Raw genomic sequence first — 24321 nt, 5'->3', positions numbered from 1 at the left:
TGGTAGCTACGCCACGATCGTTACCGTTGTGTCAATGGGTGCAAGCACTCGAAGGCGCAAGATCAACAATCCATCGGTACGTGTGGTGGTACAACGAATGGCCCAGTGAACGCTTGCAACTACTCCACTACACTCAATTCCTTCGATTTCCCCCCGTTCTCACACAAATTCGCTTTCAGCGATCGGTGCGGTGATCGAGTGCTAGAAGGTGTCCTTAAAACCGTAAGAATGTAGCGCTAACCAGCTGTGGTTGTATTATTTTATACAGTTTACTAGCGTAATTATGCTCAATGACTGCATTAATTTCCCTCATTGCCTAATGAGATCGGACAGCGATCGCCGCGCGGACGATCGCCTCTTGTGTAGATCGCGACTCATACTTCCGGTATATTGCTTTTCTGTAGCGTTTGTGTGCGTGTGCACGGGACCATGCTTCGTTTTTAAGTTTTTCCTTCAGTTTTACCCACGAGAATTGTTTGTCTGCGATCGCAGTGGTTTTGGATTTAATGGGTTTAATTAGCATTAAATTAGCTTAATTTAAAGATTTCCATTAATCGAATGGGTGAAAGCAAAAGTGGCCATGTGAACCGTTACAAGAAGTGGTAAATTTAAGTACTGAATATACTATATGTATATTTGTATTTTTATAGAAAAAAATCGAATATAAAAGTAAATAAATTTTTCAGGAAATTCAAAAGTAAATGGCAATATTTTTCCATTACAGGAGAATTCTTCACTTTATCTTCCGGTTGGAGGATATAAATTACCACATACTAAAGTAATCAAGTTGAGTATTCGATATTTATTATTCGTATGTCAATATTTTCTTGCAATGAACCCAACAGAAATGTGGAGTTGGATAAGCTAGTTTAAAAAGAAATTTGTGTGATATCACATCGTTAGGCTTTATTCTGTATGAAGTCTTAAAGTCTATGCGGCCAATCCCGCTTCGATTAAGGCCTTGGAGCAAAACCTCACTCGTGTCAGTCACCAGTTACCAGGCGAAATGCTCGAACGAGTCATCAAGAATTGGATTCAACGGAGGAACAATTTGAGACGTAGCCACCGGCTCCATTTGAAAGAGATAATCTTCAAATAATAAGTGACAAAGAATGTTCGTTCAAATGAAAAAAAACACATTCCACATTAAATTTGAGGTTTCTGCGTTTTAGCTTAAAGAAAAAAGTAGGGAACCTTGAAATGGATCGTCCTTTAATATATTAGCTTTTTCGGGTTGGCCATCGTCTCTAACACGGAGTTATGGTCACGCACAAACCAAACACCCGAAACTCTCAAAAAAAAAATGGGGTTGGTTGGAGCTTGCTCAGAGATGAAGCCCAGACACAGTCATCCATAACACAAACGAATGGAATCCATGAGGCAGTCGACGAAAGATAGAACCACTCTAGTATACTAGTTTGGATAGTAACTTGGGACTCCAAAACATCTGAAGTTAAAAATTAAAATGATATTAAAAGATCGAAATAAATAGAAGAGTCTCAATAACGTTTCAGACAGAAGATCACAATATGTTTGTAGGTATAGTGTGGAATACTAAAAGCTTTCTCGAATTTTATTTATTATATTGTTTCTTGACTTCTTCCCTGAAAATGTTTTTTTAATATCTCCAAAATATGTCCGTACTAATGTACGAAGGTGGCAGTAAGCAGATTCAGGCCCAAACAAAGACATCGAGGGGATCATATACTTCCTTTGGTAACCCCTTTCAGTATGGGATTACGCTACTTCCTTTTATAACTGCCAAGATTTCTACCTTTTTCTAGTCTAAAATTTTGTTGCTTTCAGTATACACTGATTTATCTTTGAGTCATTCGCTTGTTATTAAATATTTATCAGAATTATCCTTTTAAAAAGACTATACAAAGCTTCCTGCTATTCAAGACATCGTAAAGTTTCAAGTAAACCTTTCGGATAACCGTAGAGTAGAGTAAACTCAGTTGTTTAATAAAGCTTTAGAAAAAAATGCAGCACTTATGGAAATGAATGAGCCAATAGGTGGTTTAAAAGAAGAAAACCTCAATGGAGAATAAGTTTTTGGACCAGTTAACTGAGGCTCCATGTTGGGTGTACGAAGTTCAGGAATAATTTGTGGCTTATTTTAGACTGAATTGACTTCGGCACAGTTGTTTTAAAGCAAATATTTGAATACTTGAATAATTTTTGATACGCAAGAAAAACAAGCAGTTTAGAAAGGTCTCCTAATTATTCTTCTTCTTTACTGGAGTATACACCGCTTACAGGGTTATAGCCGAGTTAACCACATAGGGTTAATTATTGATTCGGTAGTGAAGATCACGATATTTATAAAACCACAGTAATAGGTACTTAGAGATACAAAGTGAAGAAAGTGGATGTGCCGATACTTGTTTCAACTCATTTATAGGACCTAGGGTTTCTAAAAGTTATGGTAACAGCAAAACCTACAAATTTTGCATATATCTCCGTATCTTTTTTATTAAACATCACACAATATTACACAGACATGGTACCACACAGTTCATTAATGTCCGAAAGCAGCGAAATTTCACCGAAAACAGCACGACTCTCAACGCCGTTGGCTACCACAAGGAAGCCACTGCAAGCCGAATCATCAGCATGCCGATCGCGGCATAGATTCAATCGCAATAGGCATGCGATTTTGTTGCTTTTATGTTAGTTATTGTGGCTGCTGCTGCTAATCATTGTGGAGAAAATACGAAAATTGGCTAAAATAGTTAAAGCGGATCGCAAAAGATTACAGAGAGAAAATGCGCAAGCTAAAGCAAAAGCAATGGGAAGAATTTCCAAAGATAAATAATGCATATCTCACGCACCTTCAGCGAGAAGCCGCTCGCACAACAATACCAACCACAACAAAAAAATGAAACAACAACAAAAACGGTGAAAATAATAATAATGATGCCACATGAAGCCGCACAGTGATCGCGAGGAAATTGGAAAATCAAGAAGAAAATGCTCAATGAATGCCGTTATGGTGTGTACTCATAGTATTTATTTACAGCGCAAATATTGCAGACGCGCCGCTGATAAATTTACAAGCTGAATAGCTGCTTTCGTCGGCGTAATGAGCGCAGATACCGAACGAACCATTATGGTATTGTACGACAGGAAGAAGGTTGCTGGCTTGGCGTTGGTGGGTCCGTCGGCCCGTTAGGCGTACGGTTGGTTTGTCCAAAAGCATTGTTCAAATTTGCTGGCTGCAGTTAATTTAAGAGTACGAAAAGCGGCTAAAGCGTTCATTAAAATTGAGTTGGTGGAGGCTTACACACATATGTTTGTATGTATAAGGTCTAGTAAAAAGAAATCCATTATTCTCCCAACAGACGATTTCAGTAATCGGTTATCTCGCGTTGCAGAAGTACGATCGGGTTACGCTACAAATCGCGGTGACGCAAATGGTGGCTAGGCCAGGATTGATGGTCAGGAAGATTTCGAAATGTGTTGGATGTGATTGGCGGGGTAACATCTGCTCAGATCTGCGTCCCTATGGAAAAACTCTTAATTCGGACCTGTGCTATCAACAAGTGGACAGTCTGAAGGAAAGAATCATCAAGAAGTGTCCAGCTTTGGCTGATGGGAGCGGTATTGTGTATTCAATCAGGAGATCTAATAGCAAGTGATATATTTGTGTTAATGTTTCAGGAGTGAAACAGTCTAGCTTTCGCGATACGGTTTCCACGATGTCGCGTTCGGTCAGGTCGAAGTAACCGGTCGACATTATCCAACGATAGGCCCAAGAAACGTGTTGTTTCGATAGGGTCGGACCAAAGGGAGAGAGGTGTCAGATGAGTAGGGTTAGAGGGCATTGCAAATAGGTGGCCAGTGTCATGCGGATACTCATTGCGCGCAGAACATATATTAGATATGTCGGATGCTATTCTGGATAGGTTGAAGGTTAACCCGATACAGTATCCAGAACGAAGCTGCGCAAGGGTCAGTCTCTTTTCTCGCGGCAACTGAAGATCTTCCTTGGCAATGTGTGCTGGTTTGACTCCAAGTACGCAATTGCGGTCAGTGCTTGTCGGAATTAGTTACGTTTGAAGTCTGGTTGGCGTATTGTTTGATACTCCGATCGCTTCATGATATCTGCGAAAGCACCTCAGCAGGAACTGCTTGGAGAGGAGTTCGTTATACTTCTTAACTGAGAGCTTACGGGCCTCACTATGCAGGTGTTCGATAGGAGGCATCCTGACGTAGCTCGGAGTGCAAGTCTGGAGCTTCCTCGTCTCTGTTTCATTGCAATCAGGCGAATATATTGGTGCGGCGTGGTAAAGGACCGGCAGATCGATAGCCTTGGAAGTTGCCAACAACGTTCCTTCCACCCAACGTCCTTTCTCCAAATGCTGCCGGCTAGCTACTTGAGGATATTTTTGCGGATATGTACTTTGGCTATAATCGCGGTTGTATGCTGATATGTTATTTGAAAGAAGACGGCTTCGAAATATCTCAACACTTACTTCTTGATTGTCCCATCTCAGCGAGATTAAGGCTTAAACATATAAAATTTGAAACTTTCAGACAACCCGCTGAGCTGGTGGTAATAAAAATAAAATCTTTAAGCAGCTGTGTTTTGGATTCAAAGAGTTTTGTGGACTTATATGACGCAGTACTGTATTTTGTCGTCCAAGTGCGATCTCCAACTTGCGGATCAGCCATTGAACCACACCTAACTAACAAATATAAGTAAAAAAAAAAAAACCATCTTAGGCTCAATTTTAGGAGTCTTTCTATAATAAGCATCTATTGATACCATGCCCGGAATTGAGTACTTTTTTTTGCTGAAAACTTTTTTCTTTCATTTAAAACAACCAAAATAAATATGAGTATTACTTTATTACTTCTTAATTATTTTTTATATTTTTATGCCTGCGTGTGCAGTTGCACATTTGTTAATTAAAATGCCATAATTCTCCGAGTTGTTAACCGCTAAGTTGCTGTGGCACGCAACATTAACACGAATTAACTGGCAACGGATCTCACATCTAGACTTAATCTAATCAAATTTTAAGCGCTTGTACAAATGCACTTAAAATACACATACATACAAACATTCATACATACTTACTTATGTAAATACATACATATGTACGAGTATAAGCAAAATGTGCCAGTGGTGTTGCAATAGACAATTCGAAGGTTATGACTATTTACGCAGCAAATGCAATTCTTACTTGAAATATGTACGTATGTGTGTAAAAAGCACATACATACATATTATTGCAAGTAAATATGTGAACCTCGCTGTGCCCACATAGAAGTCGATGCACTTACAAACTCACTTCGTCACTTGGTGACTATCATTAAAGGCAGTAGTTGTGCTGCAGCAAGCATTTAACCCTATTTGTTGGTGTTGTAACAACTTTTTGGACTCCTTCCACCCTTTCGCTCCGCCAGCCTCGTCTTATTGTTTGTACGCATTTGAAGCGTTTTTAATTGCTGGTCATTTGTAAGCATGCAAGTGTTGAAATTACCAAACTACTCACCATTACACACATACAAACAAACACATATATAAACACACAAGAAGATTTTAACTGTACTTAACTGTTTGCCGCGTTAATTTAATAATTTAATCAAAATTATCATCAAAAGCCATCATTGTGGCAATCAAAAAGGCATCTTGTTAGGGTGTCAACAACAGCAGAGCTGCACAAACACACTCACACACTGGCACAACGCTTTAGCGCATACAAAAGCAAGTAATTGTCAGTCAACCTTGTTCATATTTCGAGAAAAAGTTTTTCAATTTCTAATGGCTTAAAATGCAACTGCAAAGATTCCTCTTATAGTTGTTATTATTGTTGTTTTTGGTGCGTTTGCGGTCAAATGCGCTCGGCACCGTACTAATTCGATCCAATTCATAGAATGCAAAGTGACAGCTTGAAACAACAAAAACCACATGGCATTAGTCAATGTGCCCACATTAATGTTGTTGTTGTAATGCGACGGCATCACACCCCTTCATTTGGTGCGTGTTTGTGGTTGCGTTTGACCACGACCGATCATACGTATCTGACTGACTGGCTGTCGAATCAATTATGTTTAGTGCATTGTTAGTGTGATTAATTGCGTGTTAATGCACAATGAATTACTTGTTGTACAACTTGACATATGTACACTAATATAATTCGATCACTTAGATCTTTATAATACCCTGAACAGGCTATACTAAATCTGCTACGAAGTTTGCAACACCCTGAAGGAAACGTTGAAGATCCTATAAAATACATACATATGTACATGTATGTGAAATCATAACCGGACACCCACCGCCGCAGTGTATAAATGAAAACGTTGTGTTTATGAAATTTGTCCAGTTATGGGAGTTATGCGGTTATGAAGAGTGTCTGTATTGGGAAATTTCACTGCATATAAAGAATCAGCGTGACCAGCTAAGTCGATTTAGACATATTCGTCTGCATATATTTGAAATTTCGCAAACGGACTCTACTTTCCAAACATCTATTCAATTGTGGGCTGATCGATCAAGTTTTTCATAATACTTTGTATTTTTTTTCAAAAGATTTTGTACATATGTAAGTATGCAAATTCTTGCTTTTGTTGCTGGTGCAATAAGTATGAAGTGCCTTGTACTCAAATCGTGTGGATCCAAGTGACTATACGGTCGCATAATGGGTGTAATGCTGACGGAGGTGCAGCGTTAATATTATCTTTGTTAAGATATTAAGATACATCTTTTTCAACAACTGCTGAGGATTTCCCAAATTGCTGATTTAAATGAAACAAACTTTATAATCAGCTGCAATAAAAACTCTGGGTACAACCACCTAGTGATTAGATTAAATAGTTGGATTTCATTGGATTAATGTTTTAAAATAATTAATTTCTGACAAATTTTGATTAAATTTAACAAATTAAGCAACATTTTTGACGGAATTGCAAAATACACACAGGAACAAAATAATCTAATAAGAAAGACGAGCAAAAGCACTCCAATCAAATAAGCACCGTTCTCATTGGATTACCATCCAGCTATATTTGTAATTAACATTTGTGAAATTGAGTTTATAAATTAGTCACAATGAATCCTTCCAATCAACATTAACATACATTTGCAAGCATTGTACATATATTTCTTTAATTCACTTATCAACACTTTATATATTCTGTTGTGATTCACTCACCTGGCACAAATAATAAACGCAGCGGTCAGTGGGGAGATCAATGAACGAACTATGCCAATTGGATAGGTTGGCTAACACGGGCCACAACCGAAAGCAGCCAAACAGCTGTTTTATTGTATAGATAATTCTTTGCTGCAGTACAAATATGCGACAACACCGATATGGTTGTTTATTAACTTAGCAGCACGATTTTGTATCAATTATTGTTAATAATTTTGCACATTTTTGCGACGCGCCGCGTCAATGTAAATTAGGGCGACAACCAAAACACAACAGAGAAAAACTGAGGTAATTTGACAGTTTATTGACAGACTTGTTGATTAAATGAGTGCGGCAGCAGCGCAGCTCATTCTGTCAAATTTAAGTGTTTGTGCGACATCTATAAGTCAAGTATACTATTTCGTTGTACAGGGTTTTATTATGCAAAAGAAATTATATGTGTGTGACTTGGATTGAATGGATGAAGTGCAGAGAACGCACAAGAAACATGGAACGCAAAGGATCGTACGCTCTTTACTTTTACGTTCTCTGTCTCAGCTAACCACTCACGATCCTAATGTGGAGTTCACCACTTTGCGGTTATATAGCTGGAGCAGACGTTCCATTGCCTCACCATGAAGAAGTTCGAATACCATTTACCCAACCACAACAAAGTAGCGGGTCCGATGGATTAACGGCCGAGCTTTTGTAATACGGCGGCGAACAACTGATAAGGAGCATGCATCAGCGTTGTTGAATATACATCGTTGGACGAAAGTATGCCCGACGATTGGAATTTAAGTGCGCTCTGACCAATATACAAAAAAGGATACCCCACAATCTGTGCCAACTACCATGGGATAAAGCATTTCATCTCAGAGCGTATTCGACGCAGTGCCCGCAGACCGGGTGAAAAAGTATCTGGCTACACTTGGAATCCCCAATTGGCGCCAAGCAGCGAAAAGGAAGAACGACTGGCGCGCTGATGTAAGCTCGGCTATAACCGCGTTAGCGCTCTCCACGTCGGTAAAGATGAAGAAGATATAAATACATATGCATACATATATGAATGTCTGACCGACATTTGTGACCCACTTTACTGTGAGTTTTACACCATCGTTTGTATTTTTCCATAAGCCAATTACTAACGATCAATTGTAACAATAACGAACTATCATGATTACACCTTTATATAATTTAATACTTACATACATACTTAATAACATTTACTAAACAAACGCTAGAATATTTGGCAGGTAATCGAACGCGTCATTGAAACCGTTCGTTGCTTTCAAAATATTTGCCTCGGAAAACCAAAAATTTTACTTTTATCTGAAACATACCAAAAATCATCGCCAGCAAAGCCAACATTTTTTTTTCAAGTTCATTTGACAATAATTATTGTTTGTCATATAAAAAACACATACAAACATGGCTTGGCATATAACTTTGGGAATAGCAACGTATGAATGAGTAAAATTAACCTTCGCGCATGGCCGCCAATCGTCAACACGCTGCAGTCAAGAGGCTGTCGCTTGCAGCAAACAGCAGAACGCATGCGATAAGCAGCAGAAACCTTGCTGCCACCTTCTCCACAACCATTGTACAACAATATTGGCCATTGGTCATGCGTGGTCGGCGTCGCTAAGTGGCCAGACAGAAATAGTAAAAGCAGCAACAAAAAATATATATAATGTGACAGAAAGTTGGTATAAAATTAGTTTAATATTGTATGTAGGTATGTCAATCATTTATTGTTGTTGTTGCGTTAATGCTTTACAGATTTTGTGCTAATTATTTTTTCTTTAGGTTTTGGTATAAATGTATAACAAAAGCGCGCGTTGAATTCAGTCTTCAACAATTTTGCTGCAGTGAGTGAGCTAGATTTTGTAGCAACAATAAAAAAAATTTAAAAAAAAAAATTGTAAAACTAAAAGAATAATTATTAAATATAAAAATAATTATTTAGCTTCAAAAAACCAAAATAATAAATATTAAAATAATTTTTTAATACAAAAACTGGAAAATAATTGTAATAAAAATTAATAAAAAGCTTAAAAAACAATTATTAAAAAAATATTAAATTATAAGCAATTACATTTAAAAATTTAAATAAAAGTAAAAAATATTTTTTTTTCAACAAAGAATAAATACACATTTATTTTCACAATTTTTAATTGGAAACTTGCTATTTAGGCAGTGCACCTAACCTATAAAAGCAACGGCGTGTGTCCACCATAAGGTTATTTGTTCAAATCAACTCGCGGTGAACAGTTAATTTCAATTTTTTGGATTTTGAGGATTTTTTAAACAATAATAATGCAGAAAATCGAATTATTTGTGTTCTGTGCTTTTTTGGTCTACAGTGTGAGTTTTTTTTTGCTTGAAAAATAAATTAAAAAATTTATAAAGAAATTTTACTTAAAGTTACATTTTTTCTTGAAAAATAAATTAAAAAATTTATAAAGAAATTTTACTTAAAGTTACATTTTTTCAGTGCGTTAAAGCCGTGGAGATTGATTGCAGGCGACCGCCACAACTAGTGGTAAGTCAAAGCGTGAATAAATTTTTATCAAACTTGCAGCCATGGAGAATATTGAGACAAAACTTTTTATTCGAATATCTGTCAGGCAGAGAATGCGAAACCTTGAATTTGATGTGAGAATCGAATGGCCCCAGTTGTAAGTCGACTCTCAGTATCTGAATGGGAATCACTCTTCGTATTAATCATAGCAATTGGTATTGCTTTCCTATGGAATGGCCACATAATTAATTTCTTTTTATAACGAAGAAATGCTTAATATTCTTTTTGTTGTAAGAAGTAACCAGCCGTCGGATTGTAGTGGTTAAGTGAGCATACTGGTAACACTCGGTATCTAAGTTCCAGGCTTGTACCATCTAATACCGAACAATAACTAAGAACTCTCAAAACTTGCTGCTATGAGAAAAAATTTCATAAAATATATCAAACGTTTGGAATCGACCTAAAACTTATGTCTACGTTCACCAAACTTAGTTTTCAGAAATATTGTGATATTAGCTGTGTGGCTTGTGCATTCGCCTAATTTTAACCACATAAAGTTCAAGTCCATATCATCCAATTCTGGCCAAAAATATTCGGTTATCATTGAGCGGTAGCGATTGCCATTCACAGTCAATTGTTGATCTGACAGAATAATTATGATGACCATAAAATGGACGTAGAGCTGACTAGCCACTGACTCTAAGTTTCGGTATAAAATTTTAATAATTTCGACTCGTTGTTGGATCGTATATCTTTCCATGATGAAACGGCAAACCTTACTGAAGAGAAATATCAAAAGAGCAGGAGAAATATTTTTGTAGATCCTTATTGAAGAAGGCAATATTTCCGAGAGTATTACAATGCAGTACTTTAAAGAGCTGCTTCTTCAGAAAAAAATATAAAATTTCTTATGTATGTGCTTTAAATTATCGCTGAGAAGTGACAAAATCTGAGGCCACTTGGCTAAAGCCTCTTCAGAAATCATTTTGCTGGAAGGGTTATCTATCTTTATAACCATGTTCATTGATGTTTATTTCACTGCTCGTCTTTACCAAAGACTCCTTTATTACTATTCATCTGTAGTTACTAAGTTAGTCTCAATTTACGAAGCTAAAATCATTCATAAAAATGTAATCAAATAGGAGAATGATGAAGAAGATTGCAACTGATGACATGAGCAATATTAATTGCCCCAAAAACCCTTCATAGTGCAAAAACAAAAAAAAAAAAAAAAAAAAAAAAAAAAAAAAAAAAAAAAAAAAAAAAAAAAAAAAAAAAAAAAAAAAAAAAAAAAAAAAAAAACCATTACTTCGTTAGCATCGATGCCATAATATCCTTCACAAATACAAAATATTCATTACAAGAACTTTGATCGTTTAGTTGGTATGAAATTTTTTTTCTGCAATTGTATTATTTCCTTAGACATAAACTCATGCCAAATTTCGTTGAGATGTTTCGTTGTCGTTTGACACTTGATTCCGAACGTTCCGTTTGTATGACAGCTATATACTATAGTGTCCCGATATCAGGAGTTCCCAAAAATGAGCAGTTTCTTGGGAAGAAAACGCTAAATCGACTCAACTCGTCATGCTGGTCCTTTATATTTTATAGGGGCTTTGACGTTTGAGTTGTGAGTATAAAAATAAAGCAGAAACTGAGTAAAAGGGAGTCTAGTACTTGGAAGTTTATTTCGGAAATTTCACTTAGACACACTGGGACGGCCTACCACAAGTTGGTAGAGTGCAAGTCCTGGTAATATTGTAACCGTAAAGCATTCTCGAAATGAAACGTAATTCCTTATTTTTCAGTTTATTTTAATTATTTCTCCTTTGAAGTTTCAATTTTTGCTTAATTCACCAGCAACCGTCACTTTGTTGTAAAAACGAAGAACGCGCAGCGGTCATGGAAACGTGTGCGCAACGATTGGGCTTATCTTTTGAAAAACAGAAGGGCGCCACTGCTTTGGAGGACGTTACTGTAAGTTTTTTACAATATGAAGTCGTCTTCATATACATTCATGTACTCTCTCGACTGACTCCATTTACACGATTTCTTTACCGACAGTGCTTCGCTGAGTGCATCGTTAAAGAGTTGCAGCACCTGTCAGCGCCTGAGAAGATCAACTTTGAAGCCGTCCAAAAGTATCTACAGACCAAATCCGGCAATGATACCACTTATGTGGACACTATGCTGACCGCCTACAGAAAATGCGTATCAGTGGCGCAGCAACGAATGCAAGTGATCAAGCAACATTCACTCGGTGGTGGCGTGTTCGCACTTCGGAGCTGTAGTCCCTTCTCCGGCATACTGCTCAGTTGTGTGCACATGGAATACTTCATGAACTGCCCGGCGAATCGTTGGACCGATAATGCGGAGTGCGCTTTGGCGAAACAATTTGTTACACAGTGTGCTATCGGCACGGTGTGAATATTAATTTAACAAAAGTATATATGTATACTATATAGTACATATCGTCACCTAAAATGCAATATAAAGCAACATCACATAAATTTATGTACAGGCGAAACAATAACGATATAAAAGAAACCACTCAAATTGAAACGAAATTTGAGTTTTGGTTAGAAAGTTGTTATAAAATAGTTATATATTGGTTATCATCAATTGTGAGTTTTGGGTACAAAATGGTTATATATTGGTTACCATACACCCAAATTGAAACAAAATTTTGGTTATAAAATGGTTATATATTGGTTATTATATCAGTTAGCATTTTTCGATTTTTCTTGATGATACGCTGTCTTGGATTTAAGGTCACGATTTACTATATTTATAAAATAGTAGGTGTAAATGTTATATAAATAACGAAAATATATTTAAGTACATATGTATAAGATCAGGCAAATCAGTTCTTAATGTTTTTTTACAAATAGTTCAGTTATAAAATAAAGCATACAAATAAAATTAGATATTCAACTTGCTCGATAGATTTAGATGAAAGTCCTCAGGTAATGCAAACGGGTATATAAAGTCATCGCGATGTTTGCGCAAAAAACGCAACAATGTCTTCTCCACTTCGTCCGTATGCCCCGCATCGGCCATATACTGCTTCATAAATTGCTTGCGTTTTCGGCGATCTATGCCCAGGTCCTGTGCAGGAAGTATGTATTGTTATATATGTTTTACAGCAACTTTAGCATTAGTCTGCTCCACTAACTCACCATATCCATGATATCCTTGGCCATTTCCATGCCAAATGTACGAATGCGGCTGCTTAAACTATCAAATTGTGGATGCATGATCAGTTCGGTCCATGGCTCTTCGAAGAACTCAACAAAACTGGTTATGTCCTTGAGATACCAACGAGTATGTAAGTCATTCAATAGTGCCTGATGCTGACCCACAAAGTATTGCAGATGATCAAAGCTGCGTTTCTATATTAAAAAAGATTAAATATAAATTAAAGCAATTAAACTAGAATAAATGTAAATTTATTACATTTCTGGTGACGCAAGTGATCTCCTCTACAATGCCATGCTCGTTGATGCGCACGCGCGAGAAATTCCCATCATAAGTGACTAGTGTCAGCATATAATTGTTATCCAAATGATTGGCGATATAGCGTTTAGGTAGGATTGCTTTAGCCATATAATGGCCTAATGGTAGTTGTGCTTGAAAGTAAACTGGTTGCAGATATTTCTCAGTGTTTATGGGATCATCATCCTGATGCAGATTAAGGCTTCTAATTAGCTGTGAATAAAAAAAAAAGGATTTTAGTAACAAAAATATGTAAAACCCTTTGATTTGACCAGTGGAAGTATTAAAAACGTATTTTTTTTTTGAAGTGTTTGTTATATTTTCAGTTATCATATCATATGATTTGAGCAATCACTTAACATGCTCTATCACTTCCTCACATGTCTAATATAATATATAATATAATATACTCATAAATGTGTATATTATTATATTTTTATATATGTTTATATTTTCCTACTTTCCTTTTAATAACCAATAATATAATCATCAAGTTGATTATCTAATTTAATTACATCATATGATGCATTATCATATCAAATTTCATCAAATGATTTTAAATTTTTACATTTTGTTTATGAATATGCCAAAAAATATATATATGTAAAATGCTGAAAAACCGAACTTTGCATAACCATGTGATGTCACATCATATCATGTGACGTCACATCCCATCGATACATGTCAGACGTTTCTTGCACAATTTCACTGATATATATAACAGTGTGATCATATTTTATCATATTACTACTTCACATCAAGTAACATCCACGATCACATCACGCGATCTAATATATTACACTGTCAAATGTCATCAATCGCTCTGAGCTTAGAAACTCATTTGAAATCATGTTATAGTAAAAGGCATATTTTCTTGTAGCCACTAATGAGTGGTTCGTAGAGTAACGAAATTGTAACGGTGTCAAATAGCAGCTTCGAGGTCGAAATTAATATCTTAGCGACACTTCTTCAGTCTCTAACTTGTTTTGATCATCGAAGACAATCATAAACTAAAAACCTCATAAGGCTACCTTAAATGTTATGACTTCGAACCATGCCGCATGATTTTATAATAGATCACATGATTGTACTAATTTTCCAAAATTTTAGATATCATGACCTTAATTTTTATAGAAAGGGCAACGTTATTAGTGGAAAAAAAAATTGTAATTCATTAATACAGGAAATCGACAATATTTAGGCATCGTTTCTTCGACTAATAAATACAGTTTTTTGACCGATAATATAATTTAATTTCTATTCACATCAATTCGGTGGGATATCTGAAAATGTGAGCACCCAAATGCGTGAGTCTCAATCTCGCAAACGCGAGACAATCCAGAAGGAAGTGCTGACATGTTTAGACCTGTTCCTCTTCCATATAACCTCTGCAGGTGGAGTCCGGTAAGGGATTGGGTTGGATGCCAATAGAGAAAAGTTCTGTTAGAACCTCCAAACTTGGTATAGCCTTACTGAGGGAAAGAGCTCACTTGATCTCTTGCGATCAATTTTGACACAAAAGAATCTTGCGACAGCGCATGAGCCGATTGTAGCGCAGCGCTGGCTAAGTTTTCGCGAAGCAGAGTTATCCTGTAGTAGAACACCATCTCATCAGTTTTACAGTTGCCCGCGTTACGCTGTAGGACCATACTAATATTTTTAAAAGTTGACTCGCGCCCATGGATTGTGAGCTCAAGCCTAGTATCGCCGACCTGCTACCAGAGTGGATAGTAACTTCTTTGAAGGAGAGTGTACTCCGAATCAGTGAATCTTCAGATACATTAATTGCCTGCAAGCTCGGCTTGAAAAACACTTCAAAAGTCAGGAAGACTGTAACTGAAGTTGCTAAGTAGTTCCTGGCAGTATATACCAAAACGTGCGAAGATTTTCGAATAATCAGAATTTAAAAACGCAGATTCTCTGAGTCCGATGGTAACTTTTGCGGCCATACACTTTCCGGCTATGTCTATGAGCAATATTTGAAAATTGAAGTGGATCTTAGAGCATGACAGATGCTGATGGGCGCTGCTCGTTTCACGCTCTCCCACTTCCTAGCAAGTGTGATTTTTTCTATTTCCCTCCACTACACAAAGATCCCATAGGTAAAATTAGGACAATTTCTACATCAAAAATTAAAAAAATAATTGTGATTAAGAAAAATCGAAGGGAAAATGGTAGTCGTGAAGAAGACGTAGGGTCAAACCCGCATTCAAAAGGAGAGCATTTTTCACGATCTGTTAGGGCTTTTTGACTATAAATGGGCTTGACTATGGTGTCATAAAGCCAGAAGACTACTTTCGGTGAGAGACTCCACATCACTGATGACAGTGAAGAAATATATATTTCTAATCAGCGAAAAGGAAGCATATAAGATGATCCTAATAGCGGATGAGCACAGACAAGTATTGACAAAAGCTCATAAAAAATTTTCTCGATATGAAATTGTCTTCGAAGAAACTATTATTCAATGAGGCGATGCTATCATCGAAACTTAATATCGGATCTCGCACCTTACTTATGACATTATAAAATAAGATCTATTAAATTTAAAAATACCTTTGCTGCTTTCTCTTCTTTAGCCACATGAACATATTGATGATTCCGCTTGTTCCTCAAGCGCGTGCAATTGCCAACGGCATAAATATTCGCATCGCTAGTGCGAAAATTATCATCGACCAACACTAATGAGTCCTCCATCTCAATACCAGTGCTCTCCAATACTAGACCACGTCAAAGTATATCTATAAATTATTACACTTTTAATATTTACTAAGTTCACTCACAATCAACAAGCTCGGCGCTGATAAGATGCGGATGAAAGCTAACAAATAGGTCACAAGCCATTGTCATTAAGTTACCGTTGGGATAGTTTTCGAAAGCTGCATGTGAGATGATCTTTTCATTATAGTAGTATATCCACTTCTTCAGTATCCAATGCGCCTCGACCTTCACGCCCAAATCTTCCACCATACCCTGCAGTATCATCTCTATATTCATATCCATATTGCTGATGTTGTATTTAATGCATGACTCCCGAGACTTAGCGTCCCACGGTATGACCAATGTTATGAATTGTGGCGGTATTTTGTGTTTAATGAGGAAATTTATGAACTCATAAGTGCCCAGGTGAGTGCCGAAAACGATTATATTGATATCATTCGAGTTCTGATCTTTGCGTATGGCTTCAAGTTTGTGATACATTACGATTTTATCGAAGCGACTGTTGATGTGCATGTAGTTCGATGCGCGTGGATCGCGTTTTGCAGCTGGTGGTTTTCCGAAACGTTGACTCATTGAGAAGATGAGTTTGCCATAGTACATCTCGCAGCCGTTGGCTAAAACGATTGCTTGGTCTTCTCTGCGAGAGTTCAGATCAAAGAAAATGTATGCATCAAGTTGTTAGATTGTTAAAAATAATTTTTGGCAATTTTGTGTAGGTTAAGAGTCTTAAGTTGTTGTCATTCTTATCAAAGCAAATACTAACTAAAGACAATATCGGGAAATGTGTCAGTATTTTAAACAAGATTCACCAGGCGATCGCATAAAAACTACGCAATACCTTCCTGGTTATCAGTCGCAGGTCAGATATACCAGGCTATACATGCTTCCGGAAATAAACTCAAGACGTTTATTCGTCGAAATACTCATGCCTTTGTCAGTAGGAACCCATTCATATAGAATATATGAAATAAAATCTGCCAAAACTTTTTTTGCTCAGAAACTGACTCAAAGAAGTATGTAGAGTCGCATTCGTTGAAATAGTTATAATACTTATCGGTCGGTACGTACCAGATTAGATAAATAAATAAGGATTGAATCGCGAACTTAGGTCTATTTTACTCTTTCCTAAATTATAACGACTCTTTGCACCAGTATATGGATAAATTCGAATATACTGCTATGTGCTATTGAGGCGACGTGATCCCTATTCGGAAACATGGATCCAAGTGCCTTTATCCTGAGCCTACAGATTGCTGTGCAGTCAATTAGCAGGTGTTCTGAAGTTTCAGGCTTCATGTCCCGGGACGGACAATTCGCACATGAAGTAAGTGCTTCTTGTGCATACAATGGCCAGTGTTGAAAGCGGTAAGCAGCCTGAGTTTGTACCATGGGTGGTTGATTACATATTTAAGCCTTTTAAGGTTGGACCCTCTCCCTGCCCACTTCTTGCGGAACAGTTCTTTTATGGTATGGAGCCAACCGCAATGAAAGTTTCGGGTCCTACCATGTTAGTGAATGCCGCGGAGCGAATCGTTCCATTCAGCCTTATTGCTGTGGATAACCTTGAACTTCTTAATGAAGTTTATAGTTTTGGTAAGGTTGTCATTTGGAAGAAGAGCCTTAAGTCCTTCATGCACCAAACCCCTCTGTTGACATTTTTAGCAGTGTGTGTTTGGCTATCTGACCGATTACTAGGTGAAGCGAAGTGAGATCCGTAGGCACCTACATATACCCACTTCATACATTTTCCTTGAAATCCACATTACCATTATGTTGTGTAAGGTCTTTTCATATATTTATGTCTCGGGGCTATCCAACATCTCTCTTCTGTAGACACTCAAAAAGGTAATGCTTTCTTCTAGCATTTTTGTATTTAGAATAAGGTGGAGATTAAAGATTATATATAAGTAGAACATAAAAACCACCTACGTTTTGATCTTCTTCACAGTCGAACTAACGAAAGAGGCAAATTTCCGCAGATCCATGCAACGTGTAGTGTCACGTATAAAACTATTGCTATTCTCGAAATTGACATAACAGTCATTTTGATCTGTGCATATCTCACAATGAAAATCATTGTCGTAGGCACTCTCCACTACACCCACTGCTGCGATGATAACGACGCGGAGGCGTGGCAGGCAACAATGACAGTTCTTGTCGCTGCGAAGGCAAGAGAAAAATTGAACGCTCTCCATTTACACCAAAACTTAGTATTTACCTGGCATTCTTGAAGTTGAAAAGCAGCACACGCAGTAAGGCGCGCGTCAAACTGTTGAAACCGATTATTATAATCGGCTCTTTATTGCCGAACGACTTCGATGGCAATAAATTATGATAGTAGAGCGCGACATTTTCATCACCAATATTCGGTATTTGTTGGCTGAGGCGGTCTGATGTTGTCGATTTCGGCTTGTTGTATTTACGACGATGTAGCTGTGCGATGGGTCGCGGTTCTATGGGTTGCATTTGTTTAACCAAATCGTTAACTAAGGGTTTGGTGTGACTCTGGGTAAATGCAAACATGATTTGAGCTCCAGACTTTATCTAATTCCACATGTAATTCCATACTCACCATGGTTGGTGCCACATAATATAGTTCCCAATAGCCGGTGGCGCAGGATATTTGCCGGAATATTGCATCCGATTCCCAAATGTAATTCGGATGTAATTTCAATAGGACAATTTCACCGGGATTTTGACTAAAACACACCTCGTGACGCATGAAAACATATTTATACTCCAGTTCATGTTGTCTAATAAAAGGACTGTTGGGGTGAGATAAGCAAACAGTCTATAACTCCAACATATTATATTTATCAAATTTTAACTCAAAATTATTTGAAACCAATTGGTCTAGGAATCTATTTTCCCAGTTTCTAATTACCGTATTATTGCGAATCCCACGATGATATTGTTCTCCATGGCCCGCATTGAATCACCACAGCGTATCGTTAGGAAATGAAATTCGCTTATGGGATTCTCCAATACATCCTCTATTATATCACTAATGAGCGTGGATTCGGCTAGTGTTTCCGGTGGTATGAAAAACGACTGCTTCAACGCGAACAAAGTGTAGGTTGAGGCACGTTTATTGAGCATGGCGCCAGATTTCTTTATGATTTTTTCAATGGTGAAGACATCCTCCGGTATTAAATTCATTACACCAATATGGCCGAAGATTGTGCTGCGATTTATGATATAAACCGTGTCATCAATTCTAGCGCCGGGCCGTGGTACAAGACCCTGAACGAAGAATGCAAGAATAATTAGACAGATATTTAGTGTTAAGGCATATATAAGTGGACTTTTTTGAAAATAACTGAAAATTAAATGTGAACCAACAACGTCTGGAGGGAGAGAGAGAAAAAAAGAAATAGTTGCATAATCAGTGCAACATGTTACCTAAGAGGGGAAACACTCTACAAGGCTTTCACAAAGAGAAAGTGCCTCATGGTCTCCCTCAGATCCATAATTGAACACAACAAACTTTGTTTAAGAAAAAAAAAAGTTTCTTATTCTAAAAAATTTTACATTCTGTATGTTAACCTTGTCTCAGATTTGGACAAGAAAGAGACAGATTGTCTCTTTTTCGGAGTTATTTCTGATCTTTTATTTGTAGGGGATCCCTATTTTAGGTTCCAAGAAGTGCTAATTTCGTCTCAGTAGTCAATTAAGAACTAAAGTTCCCCCTCGACGAACCAATTAAACCTTTTTAAGTTTAAGTTTCTTATTCTCCTATTTCTAAGGCATAGAAGTTTATTGAGTATCCGACTGAAATATGCTCTTAAGTTAACATAAAGTCTTTGCAATAAACCACGATGACGAAGTTCTTCAAGATTTCGATGGAAACGTTCTCGCAAGTTGGCATGAAGTCTTACCAATAACTCGCGATGGTCATCCGATCCGTTGTTTTAATTCATCAAGAAACGACTGCCAATTTTATGGGTCGTTCCCATTATTGTTTAAAAGTTTTAATTGCTCTAGACTCTATATCTCTCCTTGGAAACATCATCTTCTTAAGAACATTTGCGTCTTATACTTTATGGGTTCTTTACATTATAGATTTTTACAGGAGAAAATTTGACCTAAAACTTATATTTGGCAAAACGACGAATTAAAAGTCTTTCCCAAAAATATCATTAAGAAGCTTGAATTTTTATTTAATAAGGTAACCAACCCTAACTCTTCAACCATAAATTTAGATTTAAAAAATGTGTGGTTTCTAACCTCTACCAACTCACCACAAACAATCCCAGCAACATGTCCACGCTTCTCGATAAACGCATCTTATTCGGTATGGATATAATGCAGTAATCCCGGTCAGGATGTGCCGTAAAAGCAGTCGCAATGAAACGCGAAGCGAATCGTGTATCCGTCGTTTCACTAATGCCCAGTAACTTAATGGCGAACACATTGGAATATGTATCGAACGGAAATTCGCCATCGGTGGCTTCATTATGTGTTTCCGGTACATTATAACGGATACGTAAACGCTTACGGAACTGTGTTTGATAGTGATCGGGACTTTTAAAAACTTTGAGTATGACAGAAGGAAGTATAATTATTATGAATAATATGTTGTTGTACCCAAACTTTACATACAAGTATCGATTAGTACCATTTTGCGATAGAATTCTTCACGTAAGAAAAAATATTTGATGCTCGTTTCGTTTACGCCGTAATTGAAGCTGCCACGTGACGAACGTCGCACTGTCGATACAATATTGTTGCCCATAGCTGCCGGACATGTGGGACGCATGCAGGTTTTATCGCTAATTTATGTGTTTATTGTTGTTTTATTTTTTCGATATCGACAATATTTGTAATAACTAGTAAGTAAGTTACTTGAAATTTACCTTGATTCGGTAGTTTTGGTCGCTGAAAGTAGTCTTTCTAATTCTTTTCCGTAAATTTCTTCGACCACTTCGGAGGTGAAAAATTTATAGGCGGGCTTCTTTTCAACGCCCCTAAGAGTTTATCAACCAAATTATTATATATGCTTACTATTTCTCATAGCACATTTGATTTAAATTAAGGATCATACTTACGTTACCGTTAAGCGCTTCTCACCGAAAGGTTTATCTCGTGAGAATCGTATCATATTACCGAAGCCATCGCATTCAAAATTCTCCACCAGCGTTATTATGCTGACATCATCGTTGAGCCAAATGAAGCCGACCGTCTGATGTTGTAACTGTAAAAAAGTAGAGAAGGACCAAGATAGGTAAATATATTTTTATTATTAATACCTGACAAGTTTTAAGAAAATAAAAAGCCGAAGTGTACTTCAGTTCAAATTAAACTGAACTTACATGTGATATTACTATGGACCAGCACGGCTATGCGTGGTGTCCAATATAAACTAACATAACCTAAAATATCCTAACCTCACTTAACCCAACCTATCTTAATCTAACTTATCCTAACCTAATCTAACCTAAGATAAACGGCGAAATCTACACCGAAAAGTAAGTTGTTGAGTTACATATCAAGAAGGAAATTGATCTATTAACGAATAACTTTTATGCTATCTAAGAACGGTGTAACAATAAGTAAGGTAAACTAGAAGTCGGAACCTTCAAGGTTTATGTATCAGTGGACCTTATGTGAAAAGCTTTCGAATGAAATACATATATATATATATTTTGATAACCTTTTAAACTTGATTTCTTCATTTAGGATTTCTAGCTTGAATCTGTTAAGGAAAAACAATGCTTTTCTCCATAGTGACGTTGGTCTTGAGTTCCATTAATTGTGTCAGCTATATAAATACCTCTTCTAGGCTTTATTTTGAACTCTACAAGCAATATTTTTACACTCTTCTCCAATCTTTACACACCTCACAAGCTATAAAGGTATTGTGTTTATCATCTTCATCTATTTCCTTTTGCAGCTCCTCTGCTATATAAAAATCACCATATTCCTCACGCAAATCTGGACGATCCACATCAATCACTTCGACGATATCATCATTGTCTTCGGGTCTGAAAAGAGATTAAATATTGCTAGAAAACTGTTAACAAGTTCATGGAATAAATGTTGAGGACAATGTGAGTTATAAAAGGTAAATGAAAGGTTCTTGGATTTGATGTCCATTGATTGCAGTTAAATAGAGAGAGATCAGGAATTTTTCGATTGACATAGGAACTCAGAAAACATTTCATTAGGCTATCAATATGGTGAAGTGAAGCGATGAAGAACAAAAAAATAGAGGCAAAAATATGTGTTAGCAAGAATCGTGATACTTCTGAAGCCTAATCAGCCAACTGGGTTGTTGCTGATATTATTTCTCCATGCCACTGTGTACATAACCTCATAATAGGGTTTTTAATAGGGACCCGACAAAAGTAGACCTATAGGGACAGCAAATGGAGCGATATTTTTTCCACTATTTTCACATTACTCTACAGTACGGTTTGGCATTTTATCATGGAAAGACATACGATCCAACAACCAGTCGAAATTATTAAAATTCACTAGCGAAATTCGGAGTCAGTGGCTTCAACTTTAAGAGCGCTAAGTCCAATTTATGGTCGTCATAATCGAAATGTCAGATCAACAATTGAGTACGAGTGTCGAGAATATTGCTTCCACTAGCGCATCAATGAGGAGGACTCAAATCAGTCTCTCACTCGTCGCTCTCACGCATTGGACATCTTTGTGCCGTCATTGTGGCGAATTTTACGAAAAGATCTTGGCCTACATCCTTACAAGATCAAAGGAATGCAAGAATTGAAGCCGCTTGACCAACAGCAATTCGGCTGAGCAACAATTTAAAAATGATCTGGATTTTCATCGAAGAGTCCTCTTCAGCGATGAGGCTCATTTGTGGCTGAATAGTTTCGAAATAAATTGATATGGATTGCTGCCAAGTGTTACCATTGCATCCCGAAAAATTGCGATTTGGTAGTGAAGTGAAAAGATAAGTAAACAAATACTATTCATTAAAGTACTCACAAAGCTAACCGGTAACGCATACGTTCTATAACACTATTGCGGTGTATTATGTGGAGCCGTTGCACATTTCGACATTTTTGAACACTAAAAGCGCGCGGATACAGCACTGTGCTGATTCCTTGCAACATGTCATAACAAGGGGTGTCTGCAAGCGAGATACAATACAAGATTATAATATTAAAAAAACTTAAATAATGTAATTAAATTAAAGAAAGAATAGATAAAACTAAAATATAATCAAAAACCAAAACACAAATTTTTAGAAACGCTCAAAGCACTCACCTTCCGGTGACAAATTCGGATCGTCCGGCATCTGTACGATCGCAATGTAACGAATTTTAAATTCACGATGGAAGAATTCGACAAGTATGCGCCGCATTAGCTCCGGGTTGTATTTCGGAAAGAACATGAAGCGTGTGAAGAACATTGTATCGCCCCAGTTTAGTGGAAATTCCTTGTCAACGCTGTACAATGACGCATATCGTATAAGTTATATTTAGAGACAAAGCAATTTGCTGCTCACCAAAAGTGATGTTTCAGCCAATGTATCCAACAATCAGGTGGCAAAGCGCCGATCAATGGATAATAACTGAACTCGGCATAACCAATGATGGTCACGTCTGCTTGCCTTTTACGCACCATAATGCGTTGCGCGGCATATTCTAAGAAGAAGTCGGCGGCGTGGTAGAAACCACGTGGCGATGGACCGAAGAAACGTGTCTCATTCCATCGTAACATTGTCGAAATGTAGCTGAAGTCACGTTCGATATCGGTGACACCGCTCATTACGTACAAATTCTCTTCCGATTTGGGATCCATTTTTTAAGAGCGGTGGCGCGTTTGCTTGTTGTTTGATTGTGATTGTAGAAAATAATGATTTTTCGCTTTAAAAAATTTGTATACAAAAAAATCTATTTTTGACTTTCCTAGTTTTTGAAATTTTGTTTGCTTTTTTTGGTATTTTTCGATAATTAGTTTGGTAATGAAAAAATGGTATGCAATTTGATCGATGAATTAAATTGTCGTTTGCCTCATTTTACTGTACTATACAACCGCTTGCACACGGTAAATGCACGAAAAGGGGATATATTGAATAGATAAAATATTTCCTTAGAAGCAGAAAATGTATCCTCCTTAATTGTTCTTTTCTAAACTGTATATTAATTGATCTAAATATGCATACTATATACATCTTTAGCCTAAGGATTTAGGGAAGATCACCTAAAATCATTAGAACTAAACCGCTCTTACCTTTTCCTTTTCATTATTGCACTCATTCTCTTAGCATGCAACATATGTAGGAACTGATATAAACACGGCAGATCAGATTTACTAAAGCAGAGTCCTTTGGGACAAAGAGCAACCTGAAGAGATTCAAGAGCTGTCATTTCATCCAGAAAAAAATCGCTTTGGTGTGGTCGAAATGCTCGAACGCATCATCGAAAATCGGAATTTGAAGTCTCGGTGATTTGTTCATTA

General features: G+C 37.0%; 3 protein-coding genes across 3 annotated transcripts in view; 1 reads left to right on the top strand and 2 right to left on the bottom strand.

The window, feature by feature from the left end:
- Positions 1–7432, bottom strand: part of LOC108978318 (protein N-terminal asparagine amidohydrolase) — an 82240-nt gene extending 74808 nt beyond the window's left edge. Inside the window, exon 1 of the mRNA XM_018948538.1 lies at positions 7167–7432. The gene's annotated coding sequence lies outside the window, so the exon portion shown is untranslated. The remainder of the gene's footprint in view (positions 1–7166) is intronic.
- Positions 7433–9348: 1916 nt separating this feature from the next.
- LOC108978251 lies at positions 9349–12148 on the top strand. The gene is made up of 4 exons (XM_018948410.1): positions 9349–9512; positions 9643–9690; positions 11530–11646; positions 11734–12148. Exons 1-4 carry the CDS (start codon positions 9465–9467, stop codon positions 12094–12096), a joined length of 576 nt encoding a protein of 191 aa, XP_018803955.1. The 5' UTR covers positions 9349–9464; the 3' UTR covers positions 12097–12148.
- Positions 12149–12480: 332 nt separating this feature from the next.
- LOC108978233 (cilia- and flagella-associated protein 61-like) lies at positions 12481–23661 on the bottom strand. The gene is made up of 17 exons (XM_018948391.1): positions 23366–23661; positions 23125–23306; positions 22843–22987; positions 21725–21869; positions 20934–21079; positions 20742–20852; positions 20488–20657; positions 20127–20419; positions 18770–19128; positions 18458–18650; positions 18104–18390; positions 17815–18045; positions 15948–16522; positions 15721–15884; positions 13126–13377; positions 12849–13061; positions 12481–12777 (listed from the first exon to the last, which is right to left on the bottom strand). Exons 1-17 carry the CDS (start codon positions 23659–23661, stop codon positions 12592–12594), a joined length of 3948 nt encoding a protein of 1315 aa, XP_018803936.1. The 3' UTR covers positions 12481–12591.
- Between the last annotated feature and the right edge of the window lie 660 nt (positions 23662–24321).

The sequence above is a fragment of the Bactrocera latifrons genome, unplaced genomic scaffold (assembly GCF_001853355.1).
Source record: "Bactrocera latifrons isolate USDA-ARS-PBARC rearing strain unplaced genomic scaffold, ASM185335v1 scaffold_12, whole genome shotgun sequence".
Classification (NCBI taxonomy): domain Eukaryota; kingdom Metazoa; phylum Arthropoda; class Insecta; order Diptera; family Tephritidae; genus Bactrocera; species Bactrocera latifrons.
Note: the sequence above shows the minus strand (reverse complement) of the source record. Positions and strands in the feature narration are given on the sequence as shown.

Bases quoted from the DNA above. Each gene is read 5' to 3' on its own strand.
- LOC108978251 (XM_018948410.1), top strand. From the start codon at position 9,465: ATGCAGAAAATCGAATTATTTGTGTTCTGTGCTTTTTTGGTCTACAGT. The intron at 9,513-9,642 runs GTGAGTTTTTTT...ACATTTTTTCAG, and splicing joins GTGCTTTTTTGGTCTACAGT to TGCGTTAAAGCCGTGGAGAT. The intron at 9,691-11,529 runs GTAAGTCAAAGC...TTAATTCACCAG, and splicing joins GGCGACCGCCACAACTAGTG to CAACCGTCACTTTGTTGTAA.
- LOC108978233 (XM_018948391.1), bottom strand. From the start codon at position 23,661: ATGGATCCCAAATCGGAAGAGAATTTGTACGTAATGAGCGGTGTCACC. The intron at 21,080-21,724 runs GTGTGTAAAGAT...ACTTTTTTACAG, and splicing joins ATACCTTTATAGCTTGTGAG to TTACAACATCAGACGGTCGG. The intron at 15,885-15,947 runs GTGAGTGAACTT...GACGTGGTCTAG, and splicing joins CAGCGCCGAGCTTGTTGATT to TATTGGAGAGCACTGGTATT.